This window comes from Oncorhynchus clarkii, chromosome 22 (assembly GCF_045791955.1).
Source record: "Oncorhynchus clarkii lewisi isolate Uvic-CL-2024 chromosome 22, UVic_Ocla_1.0, whole genome shotgun sequence".
Classification (NCBI taxonomy): domain Eukaryota; kingdom Metazoa; phylum Chordata; class Actinopteri; order Salmoniformes; family Salmonidae; genus Oncorhynchus; species Oncorhynchus clarkii.
Genome location: NC_092168.1, coordinates 21,922,474 through 21,943,255, shown reverse-complemented (window position 1 = coordinate 21,943,255; position 20,782 = coordinate 21,922,474). Strand labels below are relative to the sequence as shown.

Below are 20,782 nucleotides of genomic sequence, written 5' to 3'. Positions count from 1 at the left end.
CATGATTTGTGCTGCGCTCAAAACAACTGTTAACTCGTACTGCGAAAATGTGACTTCAGTAAGTTCAAGACAACTGGGAAGTTGGAAATAAACGAGCTCTGACTGGGAAAATATATTTTAAATTCGGAATTGTAAATCCGGCCTCTTTCTAGAGCTACGACCTGAAGATCAATGACGTCATCATGTTTTTTTTCAACCTTGTTTTTTTTCTCGAGTTCCCAGTTGTTTTGAAAGCACCATAAATCCAGAGAATGCCAGACTGTGATGACAACATTTTCCCACGAAGGACCTCTGCGCCACCTTCCTGTTCAAGTGAGCACATCACAAGGTGAGTCCAAAAATGTATTGTACTGTATTCTACTGCATAAATTATGTAATATACCAGGGAGATATGTATACTATAGCTAATAAAGTAATACAAAGTGTATGTTGTGTAGTAAACTGTCAGTAGCCCATGTGCCTCACCCTAATAATTTCCTATATTTACGCCTCTTAATTTCACCTACTGTTCTGACTTGGTGGTGCATATGTAGCCTATAACCTGTTTTAGAGAAATGTAATCATCGAATATTGTAAGAACTTTCATTGTCTGCTAAAATGCCCCCTTTATTTATCCTACAGTTCTGACTTGTTGTACAGGGAGAATAATGTAAGAACAGCACATGTTTTGAATTCTGTTGGTGTACATTTCAAAAGTGCTGAACAAATAGTTATGTTGACTACGTCTGTCCTAGCTCGCTCATTAATGTCTTAATCGAAATAAGGGATTGCCTCTTATCCGCTTGAAGCCCTTATGCTATAATTTGTACATCTTAATTGTTATTAAAAACCACACTTGTCAGCCATATCAGCTATGTTTTTTAAAAGGCAGTAAATGAGGCTGAATTAACTGTTTCACTGAGACAAGGCTCCCCCCAAGATTTACATGCTAAAATCGCCACTGATTGCGGTGTTGTTAACGCTTATACTAACAACACTGATATTAGTAATATGTTTTAAAATGTTTAGGTCCAGTCTAGCAGGATTGGTATGTATTCTGGTATGTTGGTGTAATGTTCTATAAAGTATGGCGCTAACCTTTATATTCGTGTAGGTCGCCGATGGTCTCCTGGTAGGTGAGGATGATGGTCTGGTACTGAGCAATAATCTCCCTCCTCAGGTTTTCCCAACATGGAGACAACTCCCCCAACTCCTCCAGTTCACACACCCTACACACACACACACACACACACACACACACACACACACACACACACACACACACACACACACACACACACACATTGTGTAATGAAACCATATAAAGTAGTGCACCTAACCTGAGATCTGGTGTTTGGAGGGTGTTTGAATGTAGACCCAATGTAAGTGTTCTGATACACCGAAATTGTTTTAAAACAATATTGTCACGCCCTGACCTTAGTATTCTTTGTTTTCTTTAGTATTTTGGTTAGGTCAGGGTGTGACAAGGGTGATTTATGTGTTTTTCTCTTGTCTCGGGGTTTGTATGTTTATGGGGGTGTTCACTAGTCTCGGTATTATGTATGTCTATGGTTGCCTAGATTGGTTCTCAATTAGAGGCAGCTGTTTATCGTTGTCTCTGATTGGGAACCATATTTAGGCAGCCATATTCCTTAGGTTCTCTGTGGGTTATTGTCTATGTCTAGTTGCCTGTGTCTGCACTATTATATTATAGCGTTGCGTTCGTTTTGTTGTTTTTGTAAGTTTGTTTAGTGTTTTCTTCATTAAATAAGTATGTACACACATGCGCCTTGGTCTCCTCCATATAACGAACGTGACAAATATAAGTACAGTTGTGCCCAAAAGTTTTGAGAATGACACAAATATACATTTTCACAAAGTCTGCTGCCTCAGTGTCTTTAGATATTTTTGTCAGATGTTACTATGGAATACTGAAGTATAATTACAAGCATTTCATAAGTGTCAAAGGCTTTTATTGACAATTGCATTAAGTTGATGCAAGGAGTCAATATTTGCAGTATTGACCCTTCTTTTTCAAGACCTCTGCAATCCGCCCTGGCATGCTGTCAATTAACTTCTGGGCCACATCCTGACTGATGGCAGCCCATTATTGCATAATCGATGCTTGGAGTTTGTCAGAATTTGTGGGTTTTTGTTTGTCCACCGCCTCTTGAGGATTCACCACAAGTTCTCAATGGGATTAAGGTCTGGAGAGTTTCCTGGCCATAGACCCAAAATATTGATGTTTTGTTCGGAAAGTTGGATTCATCAGAGAAAATGACTTTACCCCAGTCCTCATTAGTCCAATCCCTGTACCTTTTGCAAAATATCAGTCTGTCACTGATGTTTTTCCTGGAGAGAAGTGGCTTCTTTGCTGCCCTTCTTGACACCAGGCCATCCTACAAAAGTCTTTGCCTCACTGTGCGTGCAGCTGCACTCACACCTGCCTGCTGCCATTCCGCCGCAAGGTCTGTACTGGTGGTGCCCCGATCCCGCAGCTGAATCAACTTTAGGAGACGGTCTTGGCGCTTGCTGGACTTTCTTGGGCGCCCTGAAGCCTTCACAACAATTGAACCGATCTCCTTGAAGTTCTTGTGGATCTGATAAATGGTTGATTTAGGTGCAATCTTACTGGCAGCAATATCCTTGCCTGTGAAGCCCTTTTTGTGCAAAGCAATGATGGCGGCACGTGTTTCCCTGCAGGTAACCATGGTTGACAGAGGAAGAACAATGATTCCAAGCACCACCTCCTTTTGAAGCTTCCAGTCTGTTATTCGAACTCAATCAGCATCACAGAGTGATCTCCAGTCTTGTCCACGTCAACACTCACACCTGTGTTAACGAGAGAATCACTGACATGATGTCAGCTGGTCCTTTTGTGGCAGGGCTGAAATGCAGTGGAAATGTTTTTTGGGGAATCAGTTAATTTGCATGGCAAAGAGGGACTTTGCAAATAATTGCAATTCTTCTGATCACTCTTCATAACATTCTGGAGTATATGCAAATTGCCATCATACAAACTGAGGCAGCAGACTTTGTGAAATGTTATATTTGTGTCATTCTCAAAGCTTTTGGCCATGACTGTACTCTCAAAAACCCAAAGTGGTTCTTCAATCTGAATATTGGTGTTTTTAAGAGAATGTTGTGAAAACACTTTTTGGGGTTTCAGTGCATGTCAAAGGGAGCATCAAAACACTAAATGAACATGTACAGTACAAGTCAAATGTTTCAACACACCTACTGATTCAAGGGTTTTTCTTTATTTTACTATTTTCTATATTGTATAATAATAGTGAAGACAACTAAACTATGACATAACACACATATAATGTCCAAAAAAAGTGTTAATTAAACAAATCAAAATATATTTTATATTTGAGATTCTTCAAAGTAGCCACCCTTTGCCTTGATGACAGCTTTGCACACTCTAGGCATTCTCTCAACCAGCTTCATGAGGTAGTCACACGGAATGCATTTCAATTAACAGGTGTGCCTTGTTAAAAGTTAATTTGTGGAATTTCTTTCCTTCTTAATGAATGTGAGCCAATCAGTTGTGCTGTGACAAGGTAGGAGTGGTATACAGAAGATTGCCCTGATTGGTAAAAGACAGATTATGATTAGCCATATTATGGCAAGAACAGCTCAAACAAGCAAAGAGAAATGACAGCACATCATTACTTTAAGCCATGAAGGTCAGTCAATATGGAACATTTCAAGAACTTTGTTTCTTCAAGTGCAGTAGCAAAAAACATGAAGCGCTATGATGAAACTGGCTCTCATGAGGACCGCCACAGGAAAGGAAGACCCAGAGTTACCGCTGCTGCAGAGGGTAAGTTCATTAGTTAACTGCACCTCAGATTGCAGCCCAAATAAATGCTTCACAGAGTTCAAGTAAGAGATCTCACATCTCAACATCAACTGATCAGAGAAGACTAAAGGACACCAATAAGAAAAAGAGACTTGCTTGGGCCAAGAAACAACAGTGGAAATCTGTATTTTGGTCTGATGAGTCCAAATTTTTGGTTCCAACCGCTGTGTCTTTGTGAGACTTAGTGTAGATGAACGGATGATCTCTGCATGTGTGGTTCCCACCGTGAAGCATGGAGGAGGAAGTGTTATGGTGTAGGGGTGCTTTGCTGGTGACCCTGTCAGTGATTTATTTAGAATTCAAGAGACACTTAACCAGCATGGCTACCACAGCATTCTGCAGCGATATGCCATCCCATCTGGTTTGCGCTTGTTTTTAATTTGTTTTCCAAGAGGACAATGACCCAAAACACACCTCCAGCCTGTGTAAGGGCTATTTGACCAAGGAGAGTGACGGAGTGCTGCATTGGATGACCTGGCCTCCACAATCACCCGACCTCAACTCAATTGAGATGGTTTGGGATGAGTGGGATGGCAGAGTGAAGGAAAAGCTGCCAAAAAGTGCACAGCATATGTGGGAACTCCTTCAAGACTGTTGGAAAAGCCTTCCTCATGAAACTGGTTGAGAGAATGCCAAGAGTGTGCAAAGCTGTCATCAAGGCAAAGGGGGGCTACTTTGAAGAATCTCAAATCTCAAATATATTTAGATTTGTTTAACACTTTTTGGGTTACTACATGATTCCATATGTGTTATTCCATAGTTTTTACAATGTAGAAAATAGTAAAAATAAAGAAAAACCCTTGAATGTGTCCAAACTTTTGACTGGTACTGTATATGCTCCCAGTCCCTGGCAAGATGTTGCTCAACGCTTTATTAAGTGGTGTAATAATAATGTAAAAATGGAGCTGGAGGGGATGGCTGCAGTTTTACGGGCTCCTAACTACTTTGCTATTTTGTTTTTTTCCCGCATTGTTTGTAACTTATTTTGTACATAAAGTTGCTGCTACCGTCTGTTATGACCGAAAAGAGCTTCTGGACATCAGAACAGCAATTACTCACCATCCAACTGGAGGAAGATTTTTTCTTTAATGAGTCAGACGGGAAGAATATACTGCTTTCCGGAGAACAGGCCCAAATCCCCATTATTAGCGTGAAGAAAAGGCAGAGATACCAAGGAAAAGTGTGGGGTGCCTTGTTAGGATTCGTAGGCGAGTGAGTAATTCGCCATTACCATCTGTTCTATTGGCCAACCTGCAATCACTGGAAAACAAACTTGATGATCTACGGTCGAGACTATCCTACCAACGGGACATTAAAAACTGTAATATCTTGTGTTTCACAGAGTCGTGGCTGAACAATGACATGGATAATATAGAGCTGGCTGGGTTTTCCGCGCATTGGGAGAACAGAGAAGCCCACAGGGGCTGTGGTGTGTATTTGTCAATAACTGCTAGTGGGCGATGTCTAATATTAAAGAAGTCTCTAGGTATTGCTTGTCTGAGGTAGAGTACCTCATGATAAGCTGTAGACCACACTATCTACCAAGAGAGTCTCATCTATATTATTCGTAGCCGTCATTTACCACCACAAACCGATGCTGGCACTAAGACCACACTCAATGAGCTGTATAAGGCCATAAGCAAACAAGAATATTCTCATCCAGCAGCGGCGCTCCTAGTGGCCTGGGACTTTAACACAGGAAAACATAAAATAGATTTTACTTCATTTCTACCAGCATGTTACATGTGCAAACAGAGGGGAAAAAAACCTAGACCACCTTTACTCCACACACAGAGACGCATACAAAGCTCTCCCTCGCCCTCCATTTGGCGAATCTGACCATAATTCTATCCTCCTGATTCCTGCTTACATGCAAAAACTAAAGCAGGAAGTACCAGTGACTCACTCAATACGGAAGTAGTAAGATGACACGGATGCTACACTACAGGACTGTTTTGCCAGCACAGACTGGAATATGTTCCGTGATTCATCCAATGGCATTGAGGAGTATACCACCTAAGTCAACGGCTTCATCAATAAGTGCATTGGCGACGTCGTCCCCACAGTGACCATATGTACATATCCCAACCAGAAGCCATGGATTACAGGCAACATCCGCACCAAGCTAAAGGCATATTCCAGGCATTATCTTTCAGGAGCGGGACACTAATCCGGACGCTTATATGAAATCCCGCTATGCCCTCAATCGAACCATCAAACAGGCAAAGCTCCAATACAGGACTAAGATTGATTCCTACTACACCGGCTCTGACGCTCGTCGGATGTGACAGAGCTTGCAAACTATTACGGACTACAAAGGGAAACACAGCCGCAAGCTGCCCAGTTCACGCAAGCCTACCAGATGAGCCTTCTATGCTCGCTTCGAGGCAAGCAACACTGAAGCATGCATGAAAGCACCAGCTGTTCCAGACAACTGTGTGATCATGCCTTACGTAGCCGATGTGAGCAAGAACTTTAAACTGGTCAACATTCACAAAGCCAGAGCATGCGCAGACCCACTGGCAAGTGTCTTCACCGACATTTTCAACCTCTCCCTGACCGAGTCTGTAATACACACATGTTTCAAGCAGACTACCATAGTCCCTGTGCCCAAAAATTTGAAGGTAATCTGCCTAAATGACTACCGCCCAGTAGCACTCACGTTGGTAGCCATGAAGTTATTTGAAAGGCTGTTCATGGCTCACATCAACACCATCATCCAGGAAATCTTAGACCCGCTCCAATTTGCATACCGCCCCAACATATCTACAGTTGATGCAATCTCAGTCACACTCCACACTGCCCTTTCCCATCTGGACAAAAGGAACTCCTATGTTAGAATGCTGTTCATTGACTACAGCTCAGCATTCAACACCATAGTGCCCACAAAGCTCATCACTAAGCTAAGGACCCTGGGACTAAACACCTCCCTCTACAACTGGATCCTGGACTTCCTGGTCGGGCCATCCAGGTGAGGAGGGTAGGTAACAACACACCTGCCACGCTGATCCTCAACACAGGGGCCCCTCAGGTGTGCATGCTTAGTCCCCTCCTGTACTCCCTGTTCACCCACGACTCCAACACCATCATTAATTCAGTTTGCTGATGACACAACAGTGGTAGGCCTGATCACCGACAATGATGAGACAGCCTATAGGGAGGAGGTCAGAGACCTGGCAGTGTTGTGCCAGGACAACAACCTCTCCCAAAATGTGAGCAAGACAAAGGAGTTGATCATGGACAACAGGAAAAGGAGGGCCGAACACGCCCCAATTCACATCGAGGGGGCTGTAGTGGAGCGGGTAAAGAGTTTCAAGTTCCTTGGTGTCCACATCACCAACAAAATATCCTGGTCCAAACTCACCAGGACAGTCGTGAAGAGGGCATGACAACAGCTTTTCCCCCTCAGGAAACTGAAACGATTTGGCATGGGTCCTCAGATCCTCAAACGGTTATACAGCTGCACCATCGAGAGCATCCTGACCGTTTGCGTCCCATCAGGTATCACCATCTGGCTCGCCATCCGACTGTAAGGCACTACAGAGGGTAGTGTGTATGGCCCAATACATCACTGGGGCCAAGCTTCCTGCCATCCAGGACCTATATACTAGGTGGTGTCAGAGGAAGCCCCAAAAAATTCTCAAAGAATCCAGTCACCTAAGTCACAGACAGTTATCTCCCCTTCTTTTTACACTGCTGCTACTCGCTGTTTATTATCTATGCATAGTCACTTTACAAATTACCTTGACTAACCTGTACCCCCACACATTGGCTCGGTTCCGGTAATCCCTGTATATAGCCTTGTTATTGTTATGTAATTTTATTGTGTTACTTTTTATTTTATTTTGGACTTTAGTTTATTTTGTAAATATTTTGTAAATTATATTTATCGAACTGCATTGTTGGTTAGGGGCTTGTAAGTAAGCATTTCACATTAAGGTTCTATTCTGTTCTATTTGGCGCATGTGACAAATAACATTTAAATTGATTTGATTTGTTACACACGTCATGTAATGCTTAAAAACCTCTCAGGGTGATATGTTTCAATACTCCAGCAGAGTTAATGTTTCGTCTCCTTCACCTTGGTGGCAGCTCAGTTGCAATTAGTTTTGGTGTTACAAAGCACTTCATTTTAACAGTGTGTAGCAGCGTACCTGACAGCGTCCTCCTCCAGCAGTAGTTTGACAAACTGCCGAGGGATGTGTAGAGAGAGGACACTCTCAGCCATCTGCTCCAGGATACGTAGGTGGTTCCCATCCGTGGTGGGGAAACGGTACATACGAGACATGGTGCCCCCAAACACTGACAACACAGCAAAACACTAGTCAATACATCACTTAATCATTCAAATCATAATTTATTAAATGCATTTATTTGATTTAACCCTTATTTTACCAGGTCAATTGACTGAGAACACATTCCCATTTACAGCAACAACCTGGGGAATAGTTACAGGGGAGAGGAATGAGCCAATTGGAAGCTGGGGATTAGGTGGCCATGATGGTATGAGGGCCAGATTGGGAATATAGCCAGGACACCAGGGTTAACACCCCTACTCTTACAATAAGTGCCATGGGATCTTTAGTGACCACAGAGAGTCAGGACACCCATTTAACATCCCATCCGAAAGACAGTACCTTACACAGGGTAATGTCCCCAATCACTGCCCTGGGACATTGGGATCTTTTTTTTTAGATCAGAGGAAAGAGTGCCTCCTACTGGCCCTCCAATACCACTTCCAGCAGCATTTGATCTACCATCCAGTGACCGACCAGGACCAACCCTGCTTAACTTCAAATGCAAGCCAGCAGTGGGATACAGTGTGTCAGTCAGTCATAATTCCTAAATCTGTAAACTCTCTGTATTGTTAGATTCTGGGTTAAACTCAGAACATTGTTATACTAGAGACATGATACATCAGAAGTAATACTATAGTATCTGATGAGTGATAGAGACTGGTTTTGACATCAGAAGTTAAATGGTTATCTGTAGGAGCCAGATGGCTTTGGAATGTGCTGGGTAGAGGGGAGGCAGTTAAGGGAGTGCTATAGGTGATATGGGTGGAGAACTTTGGATTAGGCATCAAGGGGGTTGAGGTCAGGTCAGGTCACCTTAAGGGAGAAGGAATGGTTTATTACCCCATCACTTCGTCTTCCTGTCGAACCATAACAGATGTAAGGGTTGGAGAGAAGGAGGAGTGCATCTACATTGGAGTATATATACTTGTGTTGGTGGAAACATGTTTTGTCTGAATGCAGCTGTATTGATCTTCTGGGAAGAATTCAACTTGGTTAAGCTTTCATAATGTCCGTAGAGTTTTTTACTCTGAGAATTAGAACCTAAGAGTATGCTATGAATAGAGAAGGACATACATACTATCTCATTTAAACACACACTTAAAGGGTAATTTCAACACTTTCAACCAAATGTTCATTATCTCCAGCACAATACCAGTGTCTACATATGTGAAACAGCACATTTCTATGTTTTGTAGAATATAAATAGTTAAAAAGTTCTACCCGATGACATCATCAAAAATTAAAACATTTTAAAAACAATAATTTTTAACACTGAGAGTCATGGTGATGTGGGAATCAACTCAAATCAAATTTTATTTGTTACACGCACTGCATACAACTGGTGTAGACTTTAATGTGAAATGCTTGCTTACAAGCCCTTCACAACGATGCAGAGTCTTAAAATATAAATAAAATAGTAACACAGAGAAATAAAATAAAATACACAAGAATGGCACTACATACAGGAAGTATTAGTACCAGATCAATGTGCAGAGGTACAAGGTATTTGAGATAGATATGTAAATGAAAGCAAGCTAAAGTGACTAGGCATCAGGATATATAATAATAATAATAGTAAAATAAAGAACAGTAGCAGCAGCAAATTAGTGTAAATGTGTGTGTGTGTGAGTGTAATGTGTGTGTGTGTGAGTGTAATGTGTGTGTGTGTGTGAGTGTAATGTGTGTGTGTGTGAGTGCAATATGTGTGTGTGTGAGTGTAATATGTGTGTGTGTGTGAGTGTAATGTGTGTGTGTGTGAGTGCAATATGTGTGTGTGTGAGTGTAATATGTGTGTGTGTGAGTGTAATGTGTGTGTGTGTGAGTGTAATGTGTATGTACAGTGTCGTGAAAAAGTATTTGCCCCATTCTAACTTTTTCTATTTTTGCATATTTAGGATACTGAATGTTATCAGATCTTCAACCGAAACCTAATATTAGATAAAGGGAACCTGAATGAAAAAATACACAACAATTACATACTTATTTAATTTACTTCATTAACAAAGTTATACAACATCCAATGCCCCTGTGTGAAAAAGTAATTGCCCCCTGCCAGTGATGTACTACCCTCCGAAGAGCTTTGAGATCAACGGCGGTGCATTTGCCATACCAAGCGGTGATGCAGCCAGTCAAGATGCTCTTGATGGTGCAGCTGTAGGACTTTTTAAGGATCTGAGGGCTCATGCCCAATCTTTTCAGCCTCCTGAGGGGGAAGAGGTGCTGCCGTGCCCGCTTCACGGCTGTGGGGGGTGTATGTGGACCATGTTAAGTCCTTAGTGATGTGGACGCCAAGGAAAGCTCTCGACCTACTCCACAACAGCCCGTTGATGTGGATGGCGGCGTGCTCTCCCCTCTTTCTCCTATAGTCCACGATCAGTTCCTTGGTCTTACTGACGTTGAGGGAGAGGTTGTTGTCCTGGCACCACACTGCTAAGTCTCTGACCTCCTCCCTGTAGGCTGACTCATCGTTGTCGGTGATCAGGCCTACCACCGCCATATCGGCAGCAAACTTGATGATGGTGTTGTAGTCAGGCGTGGCCACGCAGTCGTGGGTGAACAGGGAGTACAGGAGGGGACTGAGCACACACACCTGTGTTGAAGGCTGGGCCCGTGGTCAGGAAGTCCAGGATCTAGTTGCAGTCCCTAGTTTTGTGATGAGCTTGGAGGGGATTATGGTGTTGAAAGTGTTGTTATGGTGTTGAAAGTTATTTCCCCTCTTGTCCAGGTGGGAGAGGGCAGTGTGAAGTGCAATAGAGATTGCATCATCTGTGGATCTGTTGGGGCGGTATGCAAATTGGAGTGGGTCTACAGTAAGGTTTCTGGGATGATGGTGTTGATGTGTATCATGACCAGCCTTTCAAAGCACTTCATAATTACAGATGTGAGTGCTAAAGGGCGATAGTCATTTAGACAGGTTATCTTGGAGCTCTTGGGAACAGGGACAATGGTGATCAGTTTAAAATATGTTGGAATTATAGACTGGCATGAGGATAGATTGAATATGTCTGTGAAAATGTCTCAATCAAGAAAATACCCTCCCTCTGGCTAGAAACTCATTCCCCGATTTGAAAATTGCATTTTTTTAATTACATTTTTTACTTTTAATCCTACCCTGTGATGTCACAGAGAATCATTTTTTTAGGACCTTTGTTTTCTTTTTAACCACATATTATAGAAATGTGCTGTTTTCACATACACTGTTTTGGTGCTGGAGATAATTAATATGAGGTTGAAAAGTGGCGGAATTGCCCTTTCAGACCAACACACACTTGCCAATAGAGAAACACACGCTGACACACACTGGAACACACACTCACCAGCCTTCAGCAGTGTGTCTTTGCACAGAGACGCAGACTTGGCCCTGATGTTCACGGACTCAGTCAGGCTATCATCCACTGGAAGAACCATCTGAGAAACACAAAAGGAACAGACATCTTCATTGTGTGATTCATCCTGGATGCCCTTCACTTGAACAGTAACCTGAACCGACTGGCTGAATTTCTACCATGTGGATTTAATCTTTCTCCTTGTCCTTCTTGGCCACTGACCAAACAAGTGAAAGCAGTTTGGTTGTCCCTAGCTTGCCTCGGGCAGTGATCTGAACACAGACAGGTAAGCCAGGAAAGGGGGAAAAGTGCCAAAAATAATCCTACAAACATTTAACAAAGTAGGTCTACAGTACATACTCTGTGGTCCATCTTCAAACAAATCAGATAATATGGATATTACTAAGTTTTGACCTTACGGTCTTCCTTCCTCAGTAAGATCCAGACCAGGCCACTCACCCTGCCATTGATGGTGTCCTGCCGGGCGACAGGGGCTCTCTGCTCCCTCCTCTCCTCTATCTGCCAGGCGATGATGGTGATGTTGCCCATGCGCTCGTTCTCCGCTGACCTGGGGACAGACAGTAATAGGTGTCTCTACAGTACTTAGGCTCTTATGCCCATACCCGGCCCTACTATTTAACAATAGCTGAGGATGTATGTGGAGGTTGTGTGAGTGTGTGTGTATATGTGTGTATGTGTGTGTGTGTTACCTGAGGGTTAGGTGGAGTCTGTGGTGTTTGTCCTGCAGCAGCTCCTTCACAGGGAACATGGCTGACCCCAGCAGGTACATCTGGGAGTGGAGTGTTTGATTAGTTTGGGGTTGAAGAGTTAGGAAGGTTGTGAGGTTTTGGGCAGTTGACTCTAGTGGGGGAGTTGGAGTAGTTTTTGAGGGTGAAATTTCGTACCGTGCCCTGGGAGCGGTCCTTGACGTCGTACACAGATAGCTTAACCTGGGTCTGCTGAGTGATCAGAGAGTCCTGGAAGAATGCTATACTGCTCAGATAGATAGGATTACTAGTACCCTAGAGAGAGAGAGAGAGAGCGAGAGAGAGAGAGAGAGGTGCAAGACCACTCCTTCACTAAAACATCCTTATCAGTAAAAAAAAATATTGTACTTTCAATGACTGTGATATGTGGTTGTTTATCCACCTTAGTTGAATTCACTGACTGTAAGTCGCTCTGGATAAGAGAGTCTGCAAAATGACCAAAATGTCAATGTAAAAATTAACAATTGCAAAGCACACTGGGAATTATTATTGGCCTTTTTTGGGAGGCAGAGCTCATTACAATAATATCCAGCATGCTTTACAAGTGTTCATTTTACATTTACATTTAGGTCATTTAGCCAGCACTCTTATCACACCCTAGTGCCATCAGCCTTCTGATACCAATGCATGGTTAAAGGGGGCCACACAATTGTGAACCACTATAAAGAATGGTATAGAAAAGTTACACAATACATTAGAATGTAGTTCAGAAGTAATTCAATTACTGCCCATCTCTGGGTGTGGTTCTACCTCTATGATCTCTGTCTGAGCATGTTTGGTCCAGAAGGCCTGGGGAGGAGTGGTACAGCTGACCGCCACAAAGCTGGTCGGTTTACGGTCCAATGCTGGGGTGATCAGCTCACTGCACGCTGGGGGTACAACAGGGAAGTGAACATTAAAGGAAAAATCTGTCATCTCAATCCTGGCCCTAAAATAGGGATGGGGCTGGGGAAATGTAATTTGTTACCTTTCTCAAATTCATAGTCAGAGTAATACAAGTACATTTTTCGTGTTATGATAAGTAAGACTGTTGTAATAAACTAATAAGGCATTTATAAGCTTTATTCTTCAAGAATCAATGGGAACTGTTTAGGGTTTCCATTTGACCGGCAACATTTTAATTGACCGGACATTTAAAACATTTACCGGATCCATATGCATTGGGTGCGTAACCTGATTAGGGCGTCCTCCCACAGTGCTCAGAATGACATAAATCAAATTTAGAATATGGTAATTCATATTAACAGAACATGCAAGTTGAGGATGCAACGATGTGCGGCCCTTCTTACCGAATTCTTATGTGCACTTTGAAAATGTTAGACTGTTCAAGAAGAGTTAAGAAAATATTTCCCAAATATACTAAAGTAAAAAAATAATAATAAAAAGTAACAAAAATTAATAACAATAATGAGGCTATATATAGCGGGTACCAGTACCGAGTCAGTGTGCGGGGTACAGGTTAGTAATTTGTACATGTAGGTAGGGGTGAAGTGACTTTGTATAGATAATAAACAGTCAGTAGCAGCAGTGTAAAAAGGGAGGGGGGGTCAATGTCCGGTGGTTAGTCCGGTAATTGTTCAGCAGTCTTATGGCTTGGGGGTAGAAGCTGTTGAGGAGCCTTTTGGTCCTAGACTTGGCGTTCCGGTACCGCTTGCCGTGCGGTAGCAGAGAAAACAGTCTAAAACTTGGGTGACTGGAGTCTCTGACAAATTGATAGGCTTTCCTCTGACACCACCTATTATTTTGGTCCTGGATGGCAGTAAACTTGGCCCCAGTGATGTACTGGGCCGTACGCACTACCCTCTGAAGTGCCTTATGGTCAGATACCGAGCAGTTGCCGTACCAGGCGGTGATGCCAAATATATTCAGTCTCCTGAGGGGGAAAAGGTTTTGTTGTGCCCTCTTCACAACTGATTGGTATGTTTGGACCATGATAGTTCATTGGTGATGAACCACAGTCCACAATCAGCTCCTTTGTCTTGATCACATTAAAATACACCTCTGCTGTCTTCAACCAGGATCTCAGCGATCACTGCCTCATTGCCTGCGTGCGTAATGGGTCCGCGGTCAAACGACCATCCCTCATCAATATCACGCTCCCTACAACATTTCAACGAGCAAGCCTTTCTAATCGACCTGGCCCGGGTATCCTGGAAGGATATTGACCTCATCCCATCAGTAGAGGATGCCTGGCTAAAAATGATTTCCTCACCATCTTAAATAAGCATGCCCCGTTCAACAAATGTAGAACTAAGAACAGATATAGCCCTTGGTTCACCCCAGACTTGACTGCCCTTGACCAGCACAAAAACATCCTGTGGCGTTCTGCATTACCATCGAATAGCCCCCGCGATATGCAACCTTTCAGGGAAGTCAGGAACCAATGTACTTAGTCAGTTAGGAAAGCTAAGGCTAGCTTTTTCAAACAGAAATGTTCATCCTGTAGCACTAATTCCAGAAAGATTTGGGGCACTGTAAAGTCCATGGTGAAAAGAGCACCTCCTCCCAGCTGCCCACTGCACTGAGGCTAGGAAACACTGTCACCACCGATAAATCTACGATAATTGATCATTTCAATAAGCATTTTTCTACGGCTGGCCAGGCTACCCCGACCCTGTCCTACAGCTCAGCGCCCCCACTTCTCCTTCACCCAAATCCAGACAGCTGATGTTCTGAAAGAGCTGCAAAATCTAGATCCCTACAAATCAGCTGGGCTAGACAGTCTAGACCCTCTCTTTCTAAAATGATCAGCCTAAATTATTGCAACCCCTATTACTATCCTGTTCAACCTCTCTTCTGTATGGTCTGAGATCCCCAAAGATTGGAAAGCTGCTGCGGTCATCCCCCTCTTCAAAGGGGGAGACACTCTAGAACCAAACTGTTATAGACCTACAGTATATCCATCCCGCCCTGCCTTTCTAAAATCTTCGAAAGCCAAGTTAACAAACAGATCATCGACCATTTCGAATCCCACCGTACCTTCTCCACTATGCTATCTGGTTTCCGAGCTGGTCATGGGTGCACCTCAGCCACGCTCACGGTCCTAAACGATATGATAACTGCCATCGATAAAAGACAGTACTGTGCAGCCGTCTTCATTGACCTGGCCAAGGCTTTTGACTCTGGAAATCACTGCATTCTTATCGGCAGACTCAATAGCCTTGGTTTCTGAAATGACTGCCTCGCCTGGTTCACCAACTACTTCTCAGATACAGTTCAGTGTGTCAAATCGGAGGGCCTGTTGTACGACCTCTGGCATTTACTATGGGGGTGCCACAGGGTTCAATTCTCGGGCCGACTCTTTCTCTGTATACATCAATGATGTTGCTCTTGCTGCTTGTGATTCTCTGATCCACCTCTACGCAGACGACACCATTCTGTATACATCCGGCCCTTCTTTGGACATTGTGTTAACAAACCTCCAAACAAACTTCAATGCCATACAACACTTCCGTGGCCTCCAACTGCTCTTAAATGCTAGTAAAACTAAATACATGCTCTTCACTACTCTGGATGGTTCTGACTTAGAATATGTGGACAACTACAAATACCTAGGTGTCTGGTTAGACTGTAAACTCTCCTTCCAGACTCACATTAAGCATCTCCAATCCAAAATTAAATCTAGAATCGCAAAATTTTGCAACAAAGCCTCCTTCACTCATGCTGCCAAACATACCCACGTAAAACTAACTATTCTACCAATCATTGACTTTGGCGATGTAATTTACAAAATAGCCTCCAACACTCTACTCACCAAACTGGATGTAGTCTATCACAGTGCCATCCGTTTTGTCACCAAAGCCCCATATACTACCCACCACAGCGACCTGTATGCTCTCGTTGGCTGGCCCTCACTACACATTCGTCGCCAAATCCACTGGCTCCAGGTCATCTATAAGTCTTTGCTAGGTAAAGCCCTGCCTTATCTCAGCTCACTGGTCACCATAGCAACACCCACCCGTAGCACGCGCTCCAGCAGGTATATTTCACGTGTCATCCCCAAAGCCAACACTTCCTTTGGCCGCCTTTCCTTTCAGTACTCTGCTGCCAATGACTGGAACAAATTGCAAAAATCACTTAAATCACTTATATCTCCCTCTCTAACTTTAAGCATAAGCTGTCAGAGCAGCTTACCGATCACTGAACCTGCACACAGCCCATCTGTAAATTGCCCACCCAACTACCTAAATTGTAATAATTTGCCTATATGGCCTATTTATTGCCTTACCTCCCTGCTCTTCTACATTTGCACACACTGTACATAGATTTTTATATTGTGTTATTGACTGTACGTTTGTTTATGTGTAACTCTGTGTTGTTGTTTTTGTCGCACTGCTTTGCTTTATCTTGGCCAGGTCGCAGTTGTAAATGAGAACTTGTTCTCAACTGGCCTACCTGGTTAAATAAAGGTGAAATAAAAAATAAAAATAAAAACATTGAGGGAGAGGTTGTTTTTTTATTGAATTTTACCCCTTTTTCATGGTATCCAATTGTTAGTAGCTACTATCTTATCGCTACAACTCCCGTACGGGCTCGGGAGAGATGAAGTTTGAAAGTCATGCGTCCTCCGATACACAACCCAACCAAGCCGCACTGCTTCTTAACACAGCGCGCATCCAACCCGGAAGCCAGCCGCACCAATGTGTCGGAGGAAACACCTGGCAACCTTGGTTAGCGCGCACTGCGCCCGGCCCGCCACAGGAGTCACTGGTGCGCGATGAGACAAGGATATCCCTACCGTCCCTATCCCTACTGACAGCTGGTCCGCACATGCTTTGAGTACACGTCCTGGTAATCTGAATGGCCCAGCGGCTTGTGAATGTTGACCTGTTTAAAGGTTTTGTTCACATCGGCTACCGAGAGCATTATCACACAGTCATCCAGAACAGCTGGAGCTCTCGTGCATGCTTCAGTGTTGCTTGCCTCGAAGTGAGCATAAAAGGCATTTAGCTCATCTGGTAGGCTTGCGACACTGGGCAGCTCGCATCTGCGGTTTCCTTTGTAGTCCGTAATAGATCTCAAGCCCTGCCACATCCGACGAGCGTCAGAGACGGTGTAGTATCAATAAATCAATCCTGTATTGACACTTTGCTTGTTTGATGGTTCGTCTGAGGGCACAGCGGGATTTCTTATAAACGTCCGGATTAGTCTCCCGCTCCTTAAAATCGGCAGCTCTATCCTTTAGCTCAGTGCGAATGTTGCCTGTAATCCATGGTTTCTGGTTGGGACATATACATATGGTCACTGTGGGGACGACATCGCCAATGTACTTATTGATGAAGCCGATGACTGAGGTGGTGTACTCCTCAATTCCATTGGATGAATCACGGAACATATTCCAGTCTGTGCTAGCAAAACAGTCCTGTAGTGTAGCATCCGTGTCATCTGACCACTTCCGTATTGAGCGAATCACTGGTGCTTCCTGCTTTAGTTTTTGCTGGTAAGCATGAATCAGGAGGATATAATTATGGTCAAATTTGCCAAATGGAGGGTGGGGGAGAGCTTTGTATGCATCTCTGTTTGTAGAGTAGGATTTTTTTCCTCTGGTTGCCCATGTGACATGCTGGTAAAAAATTTGTAAAACTGATTTAAGTTTGCCTGCATTAAAGTCCCCGGCCACTAGTAGCACTGCTTCTGGGTGAGCATTTTCTTCTTTGCTTATGGCCTTATAGAGTTGGTTGAGAGCAGTCTTAGTGCCAGCTTCGTTCGGTGGTGGTAAATAGACTGCTACGAATAATATAGATGAGACTCTCTTGGTAGATAGTGTGGTCTACAGCTTATCATAAGGTACTCTACCTCAGGCGAGCAATACCTCGAGACTTCTTTAATATTATACATCGCGCACCAGCTGTTATTGACAAATAGACACACACCCCCACACCTAGTCTTATCAGACGTAGCTTCTCTGTTCTGCCAGTGCATGGAAAATCCCACCAGCTCTATATTATCTGTATCGTCGTTTAGCCACGTCTCAGTGAAACATAAGATGTTACAGTTTTTAATGTCCCGTTGGTAGGACAATCTTAATCGTACATCATTCATTTTATTTTCCAGTGATTGCACGTTAGCAAGAAGAACAAATGGCAGTGGAAGTTTACTCGCTCTCCTACAGATTCTCAGAAGGCTGCCCGATCTGAGGCCCCTTTTCCTGCGTCATTTCTTCAAGCAAATGACGGGGATCTGGGTTTGCTCCAGTGAAAGCAGGATATCCTTCTCGTTGGTTTCGTTAAAGGAAGAAGTTTCTTCCAGTCTGCGGTGAGTGATCGCTTTTCTGATGTCCAGAAGTTATTTTCAGTCACAAGAGACAGTAGCAGCAACATTATGTACAAAATAAGTTTAAAAAATAAGTTACACAAAACTCAAAAAACTAACAAAATAGCACAATTGGTTGGGAGAATGTAAAGCCTCAGCCATGTTCTTCGGTGCCACACGTACTTTTCCTTAGGCAACAACACGTGTGACGATCAGCAAAATCACTAGCCTTTGTCAATCTACTATAGTAGAAACGTTTAGGCTACTTATTCTATTGATCAGCTTGTCGAGAAATATATTGTTTATTCCAAACTATGGGACAGATCCAAAATTCATACAACCAGTTGGCCTAGCAAAAGTCTGATGTAACAGATGAGAACGTTTAGCTTAAAATGTTGATAAACTATTATTTTTTCACAATATAAGCACAGCAATGCGCACAAGGCAGTAGGCTACGTGCGGGTGTTCGTTCCATAATGCAATTAGCAGCCAAACACTGTTGTCAAAAGGGCACTGCACATTCGAGAGGTTTCGTGTGACAGAGCTGAAAATATCAGTTACAAATTTAGAAAGAGAGGAGATCTAAATGGCTACTTTGAAGAAAGTTAAGACATGCCTCGTAATATGTATTAAAACATTCAGGCCTCTTTCTAGAGCGCCGACTTTCCTACCTGAAGATCACTGACATCACGGTTTGACCTTGTATTTTTCAGACTTTACAGTTGTCTTGAAAGCACCACAAGATGTTGCAGCAGCATTTCTTGCGCTGTCTGACAGTGTGTGATAAATAAGATAGCCTACATAACAAATATACTGTACACGTGCCAATTTAATTCCATTAAATCATGCAAATGAACCTATAGACCGATAAGCATGACCAGTCAAATGTATTTCTGTCGACTGGTATTTCCATCAATGAATAGGCTAAAAAGCATAATTTCGTAATGGGACGCTGACAATTGACCACCGGCAATTTTATTTATGGACTTTTCAATATTTTTAACTGGACAAAAGCCGGCTATTAACCGCTAACAGAAACCCTGGTACTGTTATAAATATCAAAGACAATTGAACAGAGTGAGAAGGACTTCAGCAACATCACTCACCCAGGCTGAACTCCAGCACTGGCTCATCTGGGTCCTGACTGTTACCTACAAGAACACAAGATATTATTATATATTTTTTACAACTACAGCGACAAACAAGGCAAGTTTATGCACATACTTATTTTCAGTGGGCAAACATACAGGAACACTGTTACTACGGTAACTATGGTAACATGGCCCTTACCTGCCAGAGTCATCCCCATTATCTCAGCCGAGAGGTCAAAGGTGTTAGCCCGGTACACGGACCATGGCCGGTGACGCGGGCTAGCCTTCCCCTTCCCCGACATCATGGCTGGGGGTTAAGGGTCAGGGGGTAAGGGAGGTTGGATAACGGGATGTTGGGTAAAGAGTAGAGGGGTGGAGGGGGTTAAGAACAAATGCCACACGTCCTTCTCACACACACACACTCTCTGCAGATCAGATCCCTATGTGTGTTTTGGAAGGATCCTTTCCTGTGTGATTATCTCTTCAGTCTCTGGACTCTCTACAGTGTGGAGCTGTAGGGAGAGAGAGAGAGAGAGAGAGAATGACAACAAAGGTATTAGCCACATCAACATAGAAAGTGAATAGATGGAGTGGACACACACTTCACCTGATCTTTATTTGACATCTACATTACCCTTCTCAGTTGAATTAAGCAGGTATTGTTATGCTGGTGATGCACATACACTGTAGCTAAGGAGTGCCATGAATAGAACAATGGCAATGAAACCCAGCTGCATCTCCTATGTGCAATTCTAGTTCTATTCTATTCTTCTACATCTACATATGTAAGGTCCATAATTGTTGGCACTCTTGATAAAGATTAACAAAAAAGACAGTATAAAATAAGCTATGTTGCATGCTCCAAAATGGGTTTATTATATTATTTTATACTAACAAAATTGCTCAGAGAACAAGTAATTTAAAAAACATCTAGGGCTCCAGGACCAGTGGAAGCAAAATAGCCCATAACATATATCCACAACCATATATCCACAACCATATTTTACTGTAGGTATGAGGTACTTTTCTACATACAGTTGAAGTCGGAAATGTACATACACTTAGGTTGGAGTCATTAAAACTCGTTTTTCAACTACAACCACACATTTCTTGTTAATTAAAAACTTCTTATGGCTGCAGGGGCAGTATTGAGTAGCTTGGATGAAAGGTGCCCAGAGGTGCCCAGAGTAAACTGCCTGCT

General features: G+C 43.1%; 1 protein-coding gene across 2 annotated transcripts in view; it reads right to left on the bottom strand.

Annotated features, from left to right (window-relative positions):
• LOC139380593 (inositol polyphosphate-4-phosphatase type I A-like) overlaps positions 1-20,782 on the bottom strand; it is a 47,111-nt gene that overhangs the window by 11,618 nt on the left and 14,711 nt on the right. For both annotated transcript variants that reach the window (XM_071123413.1, XM_071123414.1), the window contains exons 2-10: positions 19,781-20,093; positions 19,597-19,641; positions 12,989-13,107; positions 12,377-12,493; positions 12,182-12,261; positions 11,931-12,039; positions 11,463-11,553; positions 8,002-8,149; positions 1,078-1,208 (exon numbers count right to left, since the gene is read on the bottom strand). In XM_071123413.1, the coding sequence (XP_070979514.1) occupies positions 1,078-1,208; positions 8,002-8,149; positions 11,463-11,553; positions 11,931-12,039; positions 12,182-12,261; positions 12,377-12,493; positions 12,989-13,107; positions 19,597-19,641; positions 19,781-19,886 (946 nt within the window). In that variant the 5' untranslated portion in view covers positions 19,887-20,093. The remainder of the gene's footprint in view (positions 1-1,077; positions 1,209-8,001; positions 8,150-11,462; positions 11,554-11,930; positions 12,040-12,181; positions 12,262-12,376; positions 12,494-12,988; positions 13,108-19,596; positions 19,642-19,780; positions 20,094-20,782) is intronic.